The sequence below is a fragment of the Corythoichthys intestinalis genome, chromosome 21, assembly GCF_030265065.1.
Source record: "Corythoichthys intestinalis isolate RoL2023-P3 chromosome 21, ASM3026506v1, whole genome shotgun sequence".
NCBI classification, from domain to species: domain Eukaryota; kingdom Metazoa; phylum Chordata; class Actinopteri; order Syngnathiformes; family Syngnathidae; genus Corythoichthys; species Corythoichthys intestinalis.
Window position 1 is genome coordinate 27,474,109 of NC_080415.1, and position 19,223 is coordinate 27,493,331.

General features: G+C 37.8%; 1 protein-coding gene across 1 annotated transcript in view; it reads left to right on the forward strand.

Moving 5' to 3' along the window:
• pdk2a (pyruvate dehydrogenase kinase 2a) overlaps positions 1–19,223 on the forward strand; it is a 27,989-nt gene continuing 8,766 nt past the window's right edge. The window contains exons 1-8 of the mRNA XM_057826261.1: positions 1–188; positions 648–789; positions 7,749–7,820; positions 8,023–8,207; positions 8,280–8,369; positions 12,333–12,410; positions 16,968–17,044; positions 17,199–17,294. Coding sequence (XP_057682244.1) covers positions 71–188; positions 648–789; positions 7,749–7,820; positions 8,023–8,207; positions 8,280–8,369; positions 12,333–12,410; positions 16,968–17,044; positions 17,199–17,294 — 858 coding nt within the window. The 5' untranslated portion in view covers positions 1–70. The remainder of the gene's footprint in view (positions 189–647; positions 790–7,748; positions 7,821–8,022; positions 8,208–8,279; positions 8,370–12,332; positions 12,411–16,967; positions 17,045–17,198; positions 17,295–19,223) is intronic.

The following is a 19,223-nucleotide window of genomic DNA, read 5'->3' on the forward strand; positions in this document are numbered from 1 at the left end:
TGCATCTGCAGCAGCCTGAACCACAAGCAACAGTCACTCTGGGCAGCCGTGACCTGAAACGGCTTCAACTATGAAGTTCGTTCGCTGTATTATGAAAAACGCCGCGCTGGCGAGTGTTCCTAAACATATTGAGCATTTTTCTAAATTTTCCCCTTCGCCGCTCTCCATGAAGCAGTTCCTCGACTTCGGTGAGTCTCACGTAATGCATACGAATAGCACAGCTACTGTAAACCACGTGAAAACAGTAAGTAATGTTTAATACTGTGTATTGAACTGTTATCAAGTTGTCAAATTGTTCTGTTGAATATAAGGATGAATGCACTGCAGTGTGGTCTTGCATGCATGCTGGTCATTTGGAGCATCTATTGCGTCAGATTTGGACTGGAAGGGGACTTAAGGACAAGGGGAGGAGGTCTCACATATTTCTTCCAAATGTACTCATATAAAGCTGCCAATTGATTTGTATTGGAATAAGTGATGGTGGAGTGTCAGCATAACTAGGTGATGGGAGTAATGTAAAAAAGAAAATTGGGGGGCAGAGGAATTAACACTTTTTGCACACTGTCAATGCACCCATTTTTTGTTTCATGAATGAGGAAATTTGGGGTGATTGTTTCTAATGTTGCCCCCAATTTTTGTGCACACAGGATCCATCAACGCCTGCGAGAAAACTTCGTTCGCCTTCCTGAGACAGGAGCTGCCGGTGCGGTTGTCAAACATCATGAAGGAGATTAACCTGCTGCCGGACAAGCTGCTCACGACACCCTCGGTGCAAACTGTGCAAGGATGGTGAGTGTTTGGCGTGGTTGGATAAGATTTAAAATCCAACTGACGCGTGTACAAAAGCCTCAGAATTTAAAAGTTGCCTATTACAGGCGGGTCCAGGTAAATAACATTGGAATAGAATCCAAATTATTGGCAAATAAATACATTGGGGCAAATAAGTATTTAGTCAACCACTAATTGTGCAAGTTCTCCCACTTGAAAATATTAGAGAGGCCTGTAATTGTCAACATGGGTAAACCTCAACCATGAGAGACAGAATGTGGAAAAAAAAAAACAACAGAAAATCACATTGTTTGATTTTTAAAGAATTTATTTGCGAATCATGGTGGAAAATAAGTATTTGGTCAATCCCAAAAGTTCATCTCAATACTTTGTTATGTACCCTTTGTTGGCAATAACGGAGGCCAAACGTTGTCTGTAACTCTTCACAAGCTTTTCACACACTGTTGCTGGTATTTTGGCCCATTCCTCCATGCAGATCTCCTCTAGAGCAGTGATGTTTTGGGGCTGTCGTTGGGCAACACGGACTTTCAACTCCCTCCACAGATATTCTATGGGGTTGAGATCTGGAGACTGGCTAGGCCACTCCAGAACCTTGAAATGCTTCTTACGAAGCCACTCCTTTGTTGCCCTGGCTGTGTGTTTGGGATCATTGTCATGCTGAAAGACCCAGCCACGTCTCATCTTCAATGCCCTTGCTGACGGAAGGAGATTTTCACTCAAAATCTCTCGATACATGGCCCCATTCATTCTTTCCTTTACACAGATCAGTCGTCTTGGTCCCTTTGCAGAAAAACAGCCCCAAAGCATGATGTTGCCACCTCCATGCTTCACAGTGGGTATGGTGTTCTTCGGATGTAATTCAGTATTCTCTCTCTTCCAAACACGAGAACCTGTGTTTCTACCAAAAAGTTCTATTTTGGTTTCATCTGATCATAACACATTCTCCCAGTCCTCCTCTGGATCATCCAGATGCTCTCTAACGAACCGCAGATGGGCCTGGACGTGTACTTTCTTCAGTAGGGGGACACCTCTGGCAGTGCAGGATTCGAGTCCCTGGCAGCGCCTTGTGTTACTGATAGTAGCCTTTGTTACTGTGGTCCCAGCTCTCTGTAGGTCATTCACTAGGTCCCCCCGTGTGGTTCTGGGATTTTTTTCTCACCGTTCTTGTTATCATTTTGACGCCACGGGGTGAGATTTTGCATGGAGCCCCAGATCAAGGGAGATTATCAGTGGTCTTGTATGTCTTCCATTTTCTAATAATTGCTCCCACTGTTGATTTCTTTACATCAAGCGTTTTACCTATTGCAGATTCAGTGTTCCTAGCTTGGTGCAGGTCTACAATTTTGTCTCTGGTGTCCTTCGACAGCTCTTTGGTCTTGGCCATAGTGGAGTTTGGAGTGTGACTGACTGACTTGTGGACAGGTGTCTTTTATACCGATAATGAGTTAAAACAGGTAACGAGTGGAGCCTCGTTAGAAGAAGTTAGACCTCTTTGACAGCCAGTAATCTTGCTTGTTTGTAGGTGACCAAATACTTATTTTCCACTCTAATTTGGAAATAAAAAATCAAACAATGTGATTTTCTGTTTTTTTTTCCACATTCTGTCTCACATGGTTGAGGTTTACCCATGTTGACAATTTCAGGCCTCTCTAATCTTTTCAAGTTGGAGAACTTGCACCATTGGTGGTTGACTAAATACTTATTTGCCCCACTGTAGCAGGGTTCACAAAAGATTACGATAACAATTTCTTATTGTTGTAAGAAAAGTGTAGTGTGATGAGAATAAAATAAGTTGTAACCTTGCAGCAATACAGTGATAATTATGTATTAGATTCAAAGTTGAACAGGAGAAATACATTTTAACATGACAATTTTAAAAATACAATTTGTATTACTATGATATTGCACCATGACATAAAATTTTCGAGGGCCTGACCGTTATAGATTTTTTTTTTTTTGGCCAATATCAATTAGGGGTGTGATATATCGAAAAGGTAATAAAATTGCAATACTTTGTAGCCCAAAAAGTTATCGATATGCTGACACCAAGAATCAATATATCGTTTTTAAAAGGTCACTGTTTAGAAAAAGAAGGAACTAACTGGTTGCTACCAAAATCACCCATTAGAATAGTGTCTACATATTAGCTCACTGGCTGCCATTGAAAGTGCTAGACATCCAATTTATTTTGACTCGATTGGATGTCTAGCACTGTCAATGGCACTGAAACTACAGCATTAACAGCCAGTCTTTTGGACATTTGCAGGTCACTTTCTGTTCATTTTTGGACATTTACAGGTTAATTCCTGTTGATTTTGAGTCACTTCCTTTTCAGTAACCCAAAACCAACAGGAAGTGATCTGTAAATGCCCCAAAATCAACAGGAAGTGACCCGTAAATGCCCTTAAAGGAAAAGAAAGTGACCAAAAATCAACGGGAAATGACGTGAAATGCCCCTAAATGAACACATTGCATGCCATTGATGACCATAGACGACCAATCCATTTGAAGTGGGAGCGTTGGCAGCGAATGAACGTTCCTTCGTTGTCACCCTCCCACTTCAAATGGTTTGGGACGTTTACTAGTCATAAACTTGTTCCAATTCACGGCAGAAGGATAAAAAATACCTTGTTTTTCTTTTTATTAGATGTAGTGCTGCAACGATTAATCAATTAACGAGTAATTTTATTCGTAAAAAGATTCGAATTAAATTTTGCTGCTTCGAGTATTCGCTTAATTAAAGTGGCGTTGTAATGGTTTTGAAAAAGTTTGCATGTAGTTTTATCGATTTGGGTGGATACATTGCCCTCTAGTGGCAACAGTGAATATGACTTAACTCATTTTACATCGCTGAATCCAGAAGTTAAGCTAAGTTTTTGTTTCAGCTAATGTTTTTTAATGCATTCGAAATTTGGCCATTTTTTTTGTGGGACTATGTGTTTAAACCATTTGTTAGGAGCATTGTAAAAAAAAAAAAAAAAAAAAAATTGTTATGGCATTTAAGCTAGCGGACCTTTGCTATGTAAGTTAGCCAATTGTCTTTTTGGTGTACTAAGATCCTTATTTTTTTATTCCGTTTGAGGTTCAGCTCAGTTATTTTAATTTTTTATTTTCCTAATCCGATTACTCGATTATTCGAACCAACTACTTTAGAGCTGTCCCGACTAGTCGACATAGTCGACGTCATCGATGACGTAAATCCGTCGACGAGCACAACATCCCGTCGACGGTTAATGAAGGGTTAAAAAAATATTTGAGTTAGAATGTCGGATGCTCTGTTTGCAAGCGGGGAAAGCGGCACAAAGCCAAAAAAAGCGCACCAGAGTGTCCAAAACATTGTCTTATTTCAAAGAAACAAAGGAGAGTACACTCTTCTGTCGTGTCTCTTCAATGCCAAGCTTGGCTGCACGTCGGCCGTGAATAAACATATGGAGATAGAATAGTGCCAAAAGAAGTGAGGTTGTAAAATGAAAATTCTTCCTGTAAAATGACCATTTTTAACTAAAAAACACTTGTATTACCGACTTTTTCCTTTTGTAATAAACATGAAAAAAACACAATGTAAAAAATACATTATACAAGTGTTTTTTTTCCAATTACAAGTGATTTTTTTTGTTCTACGGGTGTTTTTTCTTAGCTACAGGTTAAAAAGTTTTGTCTCACCCTTGTCGCGTTTTATGAGACAAAAAAAATACTCGTAACCTAGTTTTAAAATAAAAACATACCTGTAAAATGACTCATCTTAACTAAAAAACACTTGTATTTTAACTAAAAAAAACACTTGTATTTCCAAATTTTTTCGTTGTGAAATAAACATGAAAAAACAATATTATAAAATTTCTTCAAGTGTTTTTTTTCCTCATTTACAAGTGATTTTTTTTGTTCTACGGGTGTTTTTTCTTAGCTACAGGTTAAAAAGTTTTGTCTCACCCTTGTCGCGTTTTATGAGACAAAAAAAATACTTGTAACCTAGTTTTAAAATAAAAACATACCTGTAAAATGACTCATCTTAACTAAAAAACACTTGTATTTTAACTAAAAAAACACTTGTATTTCCAAATTTTTCGTTGTGAAATAAACATGAAAAAACAATATTAAAAAATTTCTTCAAGTGTTTTTTTCCCCCATTTACAAGTGATTTTTTTATTTTTCTACAGGTGTTTTTTTCTTTGCTACAGGTGAAAAAGTTTCGTCTCACCCCTTGTGGCGTTTTCTGAGACAAAAGTCACTTGTAACCAAAGATGAAAAAATCTACTTGTACATCGAAATAATATGTTGTAAAACACAAAAATATCATTCCAAGTCGTGGTCAAAAGAAGACGTTAGTTAAGAAAGAACACAATCTAGTGAATAGTTCTTCAGGTGTTTTATCTTTAATAATCTACAAGTGTTTTCTGAGCATGTACAACTAAATTTCGGCCCAAGCATGTGATGTGAGGCAAAATTCAGACCAATCGGAACGGCGATTGTTCAGGAGGAGGGCGGGACAGCGTGCTCTGCCATTTCTGTCGTACTCTGCCGTGATGAATAAAGCAAGAAGGAGCAGGTCGGCAATGGTGTGTCCCGCCCTCCTCCTGAACAATCGCCGTTCCGATTGGTCTGAATTTTGCCTCACATCACATGCTTGGGCCGAAATTTAGTTGTACATGCTCAGAAAACACTTGTAGATTATTAAAGATAAAACACCCGAAGAACTATTCACTAGATTGTGTTCTTTCTTAACTAACGTCTTCTTTTGACCACGACTTGGAATGATATTTTTGTGTTTTACAACATATTATTTCGATGTACAAGTAGATTTTTTCATCTTTGGTTACAAGTGACTTTTGTCTCAGAAAACGCCACAAGGGGTGAGACGAAACTTTTTCACCTGTAGCAAAGAAAAAAACACCTGTAGAAAAATAAAAAAATCACTTGTAAATGGGGGAAAAAAACACTTGAAGAAATTTTTTAATATTGTTTTTTCATGTTTATTTCACAACGAAAAATTTGGAAATACAAGTGTTTTTTTAGTTAAAATACAAGTGTTTTTTAGTTAAGATGAGTCATTTTACAGGTATGTTTTTATTTTAAAACTAGGTTACAAGTATTTTTTTTGTCTCATAAAACGCGACAAGGGTGAGACAAAACTTTTTAACCTGTAGCTAAGAAAAAACACCCGTAGAACAAAAAAAATCACTTGTAAATGAGGAAAAAAAACACTTGAAGAAATTTTATAATATTGTTTTTTCATGTTTATTTCACAACGAAAAAATTTGGAAATACAAGTGTTTTTTTTAGTTAAAATACAAGTGTTTTTTAGTTAAGATTAGTCATTTTACAGGTATGTTTTTATTTTAAAACTAGGTTACGAGTATTTTTTTTGTCTCATAAAACGCGACAAGGGTGAGACAAAACTTTTTAACCTGTAGCTAAGAAAAAACACCCGTAGAACAAAAAAAATCACTTGTGATTGGAAAAAAAACACTTGTATAATGTATTTTTTACATTGTGTTTTTTTCATGTTTATTACAAAAGGAAAAAGTCGGTAATACAAGTGTTTTTTAGTTAAAAATGGTCATTTTACAGGAAGAATTTTCATTTTACAACCTCACTTCTTTTGGCACTATTCTATCTCCATAAAACACTTCAAGCGCCTTCACGCAGTTTGTAATTTTTTTTTTTTTTTTCATTTTTTGTACACCAGAGGGTGCTGTCGCCTCACTAAATAATAATGTTTCATTGACAATGGGCCTATAAGTGCTATTAGTATTGTTCTTAATGCTAATTGAAAGGTTTATTTCATGTTATGGTTTATTTTATGGTATAGAAAATTATATAAGGTTAAAAGGTCATAAATATATACAGTATATACAGTGATTGCACTCAAGGGAGAGACTGTCAATGATAAGGTAATAAATTAAGGTAAAGGCAATTCATATAGGCAATTCATTGATATATAAATAAGGTTTAAAAGGAAAAAGGTGAAAAGTTTTTGTTAATTTCTAATTGTGTTGCTTTATTTGTGTGCACCGTAGCTCTTACAGTGTGTTTACATCAAGGATGGAATAAAAGTTGTAAACCATCAGTTTAAGAGACCATCTTTTCAATCGGGTTGCTACACTAGTTAATTCTATCAGCATTTGAACTCATTGTTTATTTGTGATTTATTATTGTTATTTACATGTTTATTTGTACTTTAATAAATAATTTGAGTGTTCCAATATGTTTTTTGTGAATTGATAAGCGTCAACAAAAATTTCATTGCTAAATCAGTTAAAAAAAAAAAAAAAATTAATTATTAGATTAGTCGACTAATCGTAAAAATAGTCGGCTGACTAGTCGGGAGAAAATTAGTCGTTTGGGACAGCCCTAAACTACTTCATTGATTAATCGACTACTAAAATAATCGATAGCTACAGCCCTCAGCCCTAATTAGTTGTTTTGTAGACTATCCTAGAATGATTTCCTGACACATGTATCAGTAATTGTTGTATCGCCATATCGTGAGATCATCGTTATCGTGAGCTGTGTATCGCAAATCGTATCGTGAGGCACCCAGAGGTTCCCAGCCCTAATATAGATATGAACAAAAGTAAAAAAGGAATCACATAACTGGTATGTTAATTTTATGATACCAAAAACAACTTTCTTGGTCCCTTAACACTGAAAACTACAGCTATAACGTTTAGGAAAGACAGTTTCACTTAATGGACTCACCCCAAATTGGACTAGTGCCACAGAGTTGTTTTTCAACAAGTTCCCTCGTCCACTGACGTCACACGCTTGGAATAACAACAAGACCCTTTGACCAAGCTGTACTTGCTCCAGCTGGATCGGCCTCATGTCTAGTGGGGGGAGGGTCGCTTCCTCAGCTGTGAACTTTAGCCTACTTCCTCCTCTTGTGACTGTTTTGCTGCGTTATTTCCACACCAATTTGCGAATTTCACAAGCCTGTGTGTATGTATTTCTTTTTTTAGGTACATCCAAAGTTTGATGGAGATTCTGGACTTTCTCCACAAGAACCCCGATGACCACAAAGTCCTTGGAGAGTAAGTTATGGAATAGGCTACTGGTTACACAATTGTAGTTTGTTGTGGAAGCAAACAAAGAAGAAAGATGGGACAAAAAAAACCCCCGACTTGCCTGAAGAAGTTTTGAGATTGTCCAATACGGGCTGCCAAAATATGCTAACTGAATAAAATATCCAACTCAAAGGAAGTTTACCATGACAGGTTTTCTATCACTATCCAGATTCGTGGACGCTTTGGTGACCATCCGGAACCGGCACAACGACGTAGTACCCACTATGGCGCAAGGCGTCATGGAATACAAGGAGGTCTTCCCGCAGGACGCTGTCACCAATCAGAACATTCAATACTTCCTGGACCGCTTCTACATGAGCCGCATCTCCATTCGCATGCTCATCAACCAACACAGTGCGTATCCATGATGACCAGATAAGTCGGAACTGGTTTGGACGTACTAAAAGCGCCAATCTGTCTTTTCAGCGCTCATTTTTGACGGAACAACCAATCCGGTGCACCCTAACACTATCGGCAGCATTGACCCACATTGCCAAGTGGGTGACGTGGTGAAGGGTAAATGTTGATCATTCTCTTTCAGCGCCATAGATGTCTGATTCATTTAGACTAGTAGCGATCGAGGCAGCCAATGAGCAGTGTTGTTAATCTTACTTTAATAAAGTAATTAGTTAAGTACTTCTCCCAAAAATTGAGTTAGTAACTCAGTTACCTCAATGTAAGCGTTATTAGTTTCTCTGTAAAGTAACTGACGTAACTTTTCATATTCTACACGTCATTACATGATCCATTCTATAACGTCTTTCACATCAAATATATGTTAACTGATTGAATAGACACCCCCCCCAAAACAAACAGGTCACACTTTTTACTTTTTTTTTTTTTTTTTAATTTCACCTATTTAAGAGTTTAATGGTATACAAACTTTAACTTTCAAATGCTGGGAGGAAAAAAAAAAGCCTTTTTGTTTTTCCTGTTGTACTGAAACCGCCCCGAACTGTGACCCCTGTACCGAGGTACGTACTGAACCGTGACTTGTTTGTATCGTCACGCCCCTAATATATATAGATACAGTGATCCCTCGTTTTTCGTGGTTAATGGGGACCAGAAATCGCCATGATAAGTGAAAAACCGCAAAGTAGCCCCCCGCACCCAATTTTTTTTTTTTTTTTGTTCAATGTGTTTATTCAGACCTATCATTAGAAAGAGATGCATATAAGATTTTTTTTTAATTTTATTTAACCTTTTTACCTAAAGTATAGTAAAAAAAAACTTATCGATACCAGGGGTCGCGTTAACCGAATATTTTCCGTCGTTGACCGGTTTTTTAAAACGGTGACGGAAAAAAATGAAGTCCATCTGTCATTTTGACAGGTTGCAATTCACACCCCAGACCACAGGGCGGCGAGTGATCATATTAATTAGCTATTGACTCTCTTGATGCATGACGTCGTTGGCCTTACTCGGAAAAATGTCAAGGCAACTGAGTGTCCGAAGTTTCTTCAAAAAGCCCCAAAACGACGATGGTGTTCATAAAAGAGGTGAAAAAAGAGGGACTGATGCAGTGGAGGATGAAGGACAGCCTCTGCAGCAATCCCACTTAAGACATTTGATAATGCACAAGCGGGCACGCAATGGCGTGCCGCACGCAGGCTATTTTTAGACCGTGACGTCGCATCGTAAAGCGGAAGTAAAGCCGAAGTGGGACATTGTAGACCCACCATCGCATAGACCCAACGTAAAAAGTGCTACTTTCCTCCGGTAATCTTTCAAAAACGAACATGCCGATCACGCATTGCTTTTTTGGAACTTGTAGAAACGACTCTAGACATTACGACACATGAAGGATGTTTTCTTCATACGTTTCCGGAACCAAAAACTAGGGAGGAAAAAATGTGAAGACCGAATCAACTTGCGCGAATCAACACCAGCTCGGCGAATCCATTCACGTTTCATATGCAGTAAACATTATGTTGGGTTGGCATGGTCTTTCAGAGGACAAAGAGGTAAGCCATTTTTATATTCTTAACTTATTTTTTTTGCGTAACGTTGTGCCGTACTGCTTCTGTCTTACAATGAATGACCTGAAAAGAATTACAATGGTATTTGACTGCCACTGTTACCGTTTGTTATATATATATATATATATATATATATTATATATATATATATATTTATATAAAAGCAACTTTAGTAAGGGGGAAGTGTAAATAAATTATAGGATTAAGATATGTTATCAATGAAAAAATTACAAGTGTTCGTTGGCTGTCACCGAGTAGCATTTGCGATCGCTACACAAAGCTAACTAAATTACCCCCAAGAACGGTAAGAGACGTAGGACAACCAGAGGATATATAAGAAAGACAGGGCTGGTGGGAAAGGATAGCTTGCTGAAACAGGAGAATGTCATTGTCAGTCGCGTCGATAAAAAAGCTAAAGCTATGCTTAGGTCGGCTCGTAGCCTACCTACTGGGGCCACACTCAGCTGTTTTTGTCAATGCAGAGAAAAAGTTACATATTCATCTGCTTGATGTGTGCACGGTGTGGATTCTCTGTTAAGCTTGTTCGGACAGAATATTAATTAAAAATGAATGAAAACTAAATACTAGTGAATATGTCATTATTATCATTTTAAAAATTTAAGTGACGGGTAAAATTAGATTACGACCGGATTTTTATGACCCTGTCAGTCAAAATGACAGACAACGAAAAAGTCTAGCGCAACCTCTGATCGATACATATATTTTTATAAATGGTTTTAAGCAATTCAAATGTAATAATTATGATAAATTTTAAACATGTTACTGTCCCACAGAATTATTTTTAAATAAATAAAATAGACGCCGAATCTATTTTTAAAAAATGCTTGTCTTTATTAAATGCTTCATTGAGTATCTACTCCAACTGCTCACTTACACACAATAAGTTGCCACAGCAACTGTTTAACAAGTTAAACGATGATTGAAGCATTCGGCCCTTTGAAGGTAGAGTCTCTGGCTAGATCAAAGCTTAACCGTCTGTCAATCATCGTTTACTTTGATAAGCAACTCCAGTTCACTCTCTGACAAACAAAGGGCAGGAAGAGGGAGGAAGGGAGCGAGCGTGAGACGATCGGCTTGGGACAGCTCATCTGTATTTTTTTCTTTTTTTTTTTTTTTAATCAAAGAAAAATCATGACGCATTAAGCCCCAGAACTATTTTAATTTGTCCGTTTTACCCCGGAAACCGCTGTTTACAGACGTCGCGCAATCACTTTTGTTTCAACCGAGCCCTAAAAAGAAGCTCAGTAATTATTAGTGATGCACGATAATACATTTTTCAACCGATACCGATAATTTCCTCCTCATTCTAACCGATAACCGATAATGTCAAGCCGATAATTCTATTGAAAAATTTATGTAAAATTTTAAAGTATAACCAAAAGAAACTATTACTGTGCAAAAATAACATTTATTGCTCTTTTTTTCAACTTAAAATATGAACAAGTATTCAATTCCAACATCTGAATAATGGCAGATTGTCTGACATTGTGTAATGGTAAACTTTTGGCAACAATTACTTACAGAGTGAATACCTAAGTTGCACAAAAATGCCTTTAAAAGTAAGCCATTCCTAACGTATATAACATTAATACACTGTATACACTACCAATAGAATTACACTTAAAACTAGTCAGTTTTAAGTGTAAATCTATTTTAAGCAATACATTATTATACTTAATCCTAAAAAAAAAACTTGGAAGAAGGAAAGATTTTGAATAGTTGTGGCTACAGAATATTATTGTTATTTCATTACAACAGGAATGTGCATATTTAAATTGTTAAGTGTTAATAAATGTGAATAAGTTTTGATTATTTACTGTGACTGTAATTGAGCAGACAAATAAGTTAAATTAATTTGAAAAGCGATTGCTAATGTTATATGCTTTGTTGCGCTGTGAAAATGATTAACTCAAAAGAGCGAGATGTCATGTACCCATTCTGCAGCGCTTTGTTTACATTTGCGGCACTCACGACATTTGCTTTACAGCAGCTAAACTGATACACGGCAGTACTATTTGGACGGAGTTGGAGCTCGCATCCACGCGCGTGTCGTTTTGTGCCTGAGTTTTGTTAAGCCGAAAATAAAGGCAGCGTTACAAAGTCATCTGACCGCTCGTCATTTTACATACTGAATGCATTATTGACTGGCTGACTTTGTTTTCTCCATGTTTAAATTATCATCTAACCACTGTGCTGTCATGATAAGCTTGCTTACTGGACATCACTTTTCCAAATGTCCGTGGTGAAAATGTGATTGGCATGTTTTTCATGAAGAATGGTGGTCGTATAAACTGCATTATTTTTTTATCCAGTGCTTTGGCTCTCGGGTCATTTCGGTAAAAATAAAAAAATAGTGTTTCGGCGGTGGCAGCTACGTTCGTACCAGATAACCCGCCCGCACCGGCCGGTTCGCCGCGGCGTATTCGAGGCCTGGCTCTGCTCTGCTATGTGTAAACGGTTCATGTATTTTGTATTCTAGATGCCTTCCATAGCGCCAAGATGCTTTGTGAACAGTACTACCTGCGCTCGCCTCCTCTCATTCTACAAGAACTGAACAGTGAGTGCATTTTTCCATTTTCACGTCTATTGTGATTACCTTGGGAGTGTTTGTCCGGACATGCTGACATGCTTGGATTTGTCTTTAATAATGAGGACTTGCTTAGTATAATTACCTCCCCACCTGAGGCCTTCTGGGGTTTGCTCATACTGGTTTAACCGTTACAAGAATTGGTTATTTTTGACAGGAAAGGGCTTGGCATGACGACTTATTGGCTTGTTCAGACTGGCAGCCAAAATCCAGTTTTTAACCCATCCAGGTCGAAACTAGATGGCTCTTTTGCAGGGGCGTAGGTTTGGTCTCAACATTGGTAGGGACAATATAACACCATAATTTGCATGTACACTTTTTGCTAGGGATGGGACATTAATAAGACCAAACAGATTGGGTGAACGGGGGTAAGGGCTACCTTTTTCACAAATATCAACCTAATTAATTGATGTGAGGAATCAGGGGTGCTCACTATGTCGATCGCGGTCGACCAGTCGATCGTAACGCTAGAGTGGGTAGCTTGCGGTATCTAAAAATGTACATATATTTTTTATGTACATGGTAAATTATGATTATGTTGTGTGTATGTTGTGTTGTGTGAGCAACATATGCGGTTATGCAGCAACAGTCTCTCTTTTATGCAGCACCTGTCTCTCTCTAAGCTTTTTGCTCACGTTTTTCTGGTTCTGTGGTTTCCAGCAGAGTTCACAGCATTTCTTACAGTTTAATTAACATTAACAGTTGAAAATACTAACAGAAGTACACTTCTCTCTAAGCAGCTTCCTACTTAAGTTTTGCAGGTTAGCAAGTCCACACAGTTTTATGTTATGCTAACTCTTATGCAGGTCGGACTTTCAGTAGCAAAATTAGTGGTGTGTTTCCCTCCTCGACAACATTGCCGTCTTTTTAGATTACTTACTGTGGCTGCTGCTGGGGGAAATAAAACTGTTTGTGTCCCTCCTTTTCGAAGAGGGCTGAGGAGGCGGCATGTTGTCTACATGTATTTCTGTCGGGGTTGTGTGAGTGAGCGTGTGTTTGTCAGGGCTGTGTCAAGTTATCAGCCAATCAAAAGTGTGTTTTAGGGGAGGGGGGAAATGGACCGGCACATTCAGAAAGTGAAAAGGGCTAAATGTAAGTTTGAACATAATGGAAATAATTCACTTAATAATGGTAGGGTGTAGGCACGTGCCGGTTACCGGTTTCACGGTTTACCGTGGTGTGAAAACGTCGCGGTTTCAAAACCACTAAAATTTTCCGTCAGACCGTAGGACGGTATTCGCTATTTTTCTTGTGTACAAAATGCAGCCAGAAGCGGCTTGGCGCAGCAGCGCTCACCCCCTCCCGTTTGTTGCTGTGTGTGAGAGTGACGCTATCGGCTACACAGCCAGCTAACCCAAAAACAGTTACTCCAAACATAAGGCGTACTGTTCTTCAATTTATTGAGCTCTCAAATCGTGGTAAGTTTAATATACAAAATGAATACATTTAAAATGTTGTACAATTAGATTTTTCCATGTGAGTAGCTTCCACAGATTAGCACCATGGAAAAAGTTCGCCAAAAACAAAACACACATTTTCCTTTCAAATTCAATATACAAACCAAGTAAAAGCTTACAAAGATGAATGTTAGCCTAGGCTCAGATGGGAGAGCAACTTCGTTGAGTGTTATAGCCGCAGAGTGAGAAAACAAGCTTGATTCGCTTGAATGAAGGGGAAAAAGTGATAGCATCAAAGATCGCTAATTGCGAACGATGCTCTTGCCCTAAGCACAAATCCACGTTCGCTGGATCAAGGTGAGGTCTCACTCCCAATGTGTGTGTTTTTTTTTTTTTTTTTAGATGAAACCTTTCCGCAACAATATTGACATTTTAACTAACTTATACATTTTTACCTAACTTATGAATTCCTTATGTTCTTTTTAACACAAAGGCATGACATCATGTAGACTAGAGTTGACACAGTAGCTGAAAAGGGCGAAACTTCACTTAAGCTTTTCCACCCTCAAAAAAAAGTCATGCAGTATAAATTTTTAAAAATTTTATTCAGAAGTGTTTTTACTTTATAGAAATTATTTTGTTCTTGCTGTAAACTTGAGCTGTGGCTGTGAGTATAGTCTATAAGTTATATTTATTTTAATTTTATTTCAAATATTTTTTTATTGATAATTTATTTATTTTAACAATATATTCATGTTCCAATGTGCAACTATGGTCTGAAAAAAAAAAAAATCCTGTTCAATGGAAAAAAGTTTTTTTTGTAACCCATACATCTCAACATTTTTGGGAGCTATAATTGCAATACCGTGATACCGTGAAACCGCGGTATTTTTGCTCACGGTTATCGTACCGTCAAAATCTCATACCGGCACATGCCTAGTAGGGTGATTTCTATCCTTACAACATATGGGAAGATGATCTATAACGGAACTTATTATATAATTAGGGCTGTCAAACGATTAAAATTTTTAATCGAGTTAATTACAGCTTAAAAATTAATTAATCGTAATTAATCGCAATTATTCGCAATTCAAACCATCTATAAAATATGCCATATTTTTCTGTAAATTATATATATATATTCTGTAAAATAATTTGTTGGAATGGAAAGATAAGACACAAGATGGATATATACATTCAACATATGGTACATAAGGACTGTAGTGGGCATTTCACTCTACTGCCATTTAAATCTGTCTATGCTGTCCTCACTTTGAAGAGTGTACTTTTTCCAAAGCTAGACAGCTAGTGAACGACGCCTTAATAATCAGACTTCTTCCTTTTTCATCTGATTTATTAATAAAATGGCCTCAAACCACTGTCACCTTTAGACCGTAGTGAAACTACAAAAAAAAATACACAAGCATTGCATTAGCAACAACGTTAGCTTAGCACGCTATACAGGTTCACTAAACATAAACAAAAATCGTCTCATACAAAAAATGTAAGATTTCGCTTACTAACATAATATGTACATTCTTTACAACAACCATATTTAGACAAATCTTGTCCAAGGATCATATGAGCACAACATTACAACGTAGGCGTCAGCCCGAGACGTCGTGCAGCCATATTGAACTGGCAAGAAAGCAATAAACCATGTCGCAAAGCGACCACAAGAGTTCGCTGTTAGACAGCAATAAAAACCTTGCTGTAAAACTTACCAAAAGGCAGAATACTGTCTGAGCGGGACATGTGCGTTAATTGCGTGAAATATTTTAACGTGATAAATTTAAAGTTAATTACCGCGCGTTAACGCGATAATTTTGACAGCCCTATATATAATACATATAAAATTGCTTAAAAAATGGTGGGGACAATTTGAGCATCCTGAAAAGTTGGTAGTGTTATGTCCCTACCGTCCCTATGCAAACCTACGCCCTTGCTCTTTTGTAGCCTCAACATTCACAAAGCACAGAAATCTGTTTTTTGTAAGACTGATTGAAACCACATAACCTCTGTGAAGGTGGCCTCCCATCAGACGCTAATTTATATAAAAAAAATGTTTACCATTGAGTGCTGCAATGATTAATTGATTAGAGTATTTTGATTAGAAAAACTCAAATGTTGCTGCTTCGAGTATTCCTTTAATTAAAGTGGCGTTGTAATGGTTTGTTTTTAAAGTGTTTGTATTTAATGTTATTGATTTGGGTGGATACACTGCCCTCTAGTGGCAATAGTGAATATGACAGAACTCATTTCACCTGGTTTATTCCAGCTGCTACCTGTAAAGACCAACATAAGTTTTTGTTTGAGATAATGTTTTTTTTTACTGCATTCTTCATTTAATTAATAGGTATATTTAGCAGTTTTTTGTGGGAATATGTGTTTGAACCATTTGTCAAGAGGATTAAAAAAGAGTTAGCATTCTATACCATTTAAGCTAGCGGACCTTTGCTATTTCAGTTAGCCAATTGTTCTTTTGTAGTACTTAGATCCTCATTTATTTATTTTTTTATACCGTTTGAGGCTTGGCTCGGGTAGTTGTAATTTTTTTGTGTTCCTTATTCAATTACTCGATTATTCGAACTAACTAGTTCATCGATTGACTGACTACTAAAATAATCGATAGCTGCAACCCTACAATCTTTTGTGCTGTAAAAGGTTTTGTTTGTGCTGCTGTCGCTTATTTATTTATTTATTTATTTATTTTAGGTATTTACAATTCTTTTATAGGTCAATCTGACGTCAACCAGCCCGGCATTTTGATCTAAACAGGCTAAAAAGGTGTTGATCATCTGTGGTCTAAATTTTTCCGTTTGTGCTTCAAATCACAAGTGTCGCTTCAGAAGGTGAATGTGTGAATGAAAATGAACATTCCAGAGGCTATGTGGACATATAGACTGATTAAATGCAAGAATAAACAACGCTAGCCTTCGTTGTGTACACACTTGATGTAAAGTGCCCATGCCAGATGGACCCCCGGGGGCCCACCGCTAAGTATAGCCGCACTCGGGCTGAAGCAATGGCCCAGCGGGCCTGACAAATATTGACGGAGATAAGCAGCCTGGCGTGGAAAATGCGCACAAGTGGGTGATGACATTTAAACGCTGATTATTTTTATGTGCAGCCAAGAAGATTGGGCAGGCGATCGACATCGTATATGTGCCGTCGCACTTGTACCACATGCTCTTTGAGCTTTTTAAGGTAATTTTTTGGTGACATTTTTTCCCCTTTTCCACCCATTTGTTTTCCCTTTCCCCATCTCAGGAATCCGGGTGGCTCTCAGTTCTTCCTGCTCTGTCCGTATTACTTACTAATACTACGTTCTTTTATTTTTTTTGGTCCTGACTATGACCAGAACGCCATGAGAGCGACCATTGAGACCCACGAGAACCGAGATCTGCCACCCATTCAGGCACTGGTTTCTCTTGGAGGAGAGGACATGTCCATTAAGGTGGGTAGTGCAGAACTCGCAGTGAATGATCATTAACTGCCATTGACAGCAATAAACATCAAATCCAATTTGACTGATGGCCGGCAACGATCGAGTCAGCCAAAGAGTAACAATGCGCCATGCACCGTAGCTGTGTACCAATACATCGATTATTAAATTCATCGAGATTCGACATGTGACGATTTGATTACGATTCATAAATGTTCAAAAAGGAACAGCTATAGGTTCAAGTGTTAGTAGCGTACCGGACGTAACATGTCACCTTTGCTCATTAACATTCATGACGTTAGCAACTGTTGCTGGGGGGGGGGGTCAAACTTGTTTGTCCCTCATGCTAGATGCATGTAAATAATGTACGAATTAGACCTACCAATTCTATCCGACAATGATGTCCCGGTGCCAAATTCACTGGTAAAGATGCGGAAGAACATACAAATGTTCAGTTAAAGAAATGGCTTGAGTGTCGGGGGCTGAAAAAGACTGGAAAAAGAGCTGACCTGATCCAGAGGTAGCTATTTTATTGACACCTTTTTCTGGTGTGCATTGCCATAATGCCACTGACAATGACATTCTCGTGTTTCAACAAGCTTTCCTTTCCCACCATATGCCCTGTTTTTCTTATATATTATATCCTCTGGTTATTTTAAGTCTCTGACCGTTCTTGGGGGTAATTTGTACTGCTATATTTGTGTAATGATCGCAAATGCTACTCAGTGACAGCCAATGAACACTTTTAATTTTTTCATTAATAACAAATCTTAACTTTAGTAAGGGGGAAGTGCAAATAAATTGTTTGTTTACAACAGAAAAGGGAACAAAAGTGGCAGTCAAATACCATTTTACATTTTTTTCAGGTCATTCATTATCAGACAGAAGCAGCACGACAAAATGTCACGCAAAAAAATTAAGTAAAAATATCAAAATGGCTTATCTCTTTGGGGCAGGCTGTGGCAGGCAATGGATCAGCATTGTCATCTGTAGCACCATGGCCCCCAGCAAAATGTTTACTGCATATGAAAGTGAATTGCTTCACCTTGCTGGTGTTAAACTGGTCTTTTGGCCGTCCACACAAGTTGATCCATTGTTCACATTATTTCCTCTGAGTTTTTGGCGTCGGGAAACATATGAAGAAAACGTCCATCGTATGTCGTATTGTCTAGAGTAGTTTCTACAAGTTCCATAGCAGCAGTGTTTACTTGGCATGTTCTTTTTTGAAAGAGTACCGACAGAAAACAAGCAGTACTAGCATGGGTTGTATGCGAGCACGTTTCTTTGTTGACCCCCTTCTGGTTTACGATGGTGACGTCATGCAGCCTTGCGGTCTAAAAATAGCATTCTTGCGGTACGCTTTTGGAAAATGGCCCGAGTGTGTTGCTAAGTCCCGTATGTGTCTATAAGAGTTGACTAAACAAACACTCTTGTACTGTTTAGCCTTTCTTGTTGTTGTTTTTGAGATGTTACTCGTTAGCGCCAAGCGCTATGCTAATTAGCGAATTCGCCAACATGTATTTCCATGTCCATTTGTGCGTTATTTGGTGGTGTACAAAAGTTACTCCATATGCAGAAGTTTTAAAACCAGGATTAAGTACAGCGATAACACTACAGAAATCTGGGAAAATAAAGTATATTAGTCAAAAGAAGACTTATTTCTAAAGGCACTTTCCAGAAAATGTGGAATTTTATTCCACCAGTATAAATTTGATTGTATTGTTGTAAGTACTGCCTTGGAAACGGTTTATGTTTTTGCACCTTCTTGTGAAAAAGAGCAGCTTAAGGTCAGCTTTGTGTTGTATAGGCATGAATACTGGCAAATATACCATGCTTAAAAATATGACGTGGCCAATAAATAAGAAAAAAGAAATCCTGAGAGGTAGGGGGGAAAGAGTCATCGAAAATCGCGATCATCGTCAATGCCGTGAAGATCGTTCA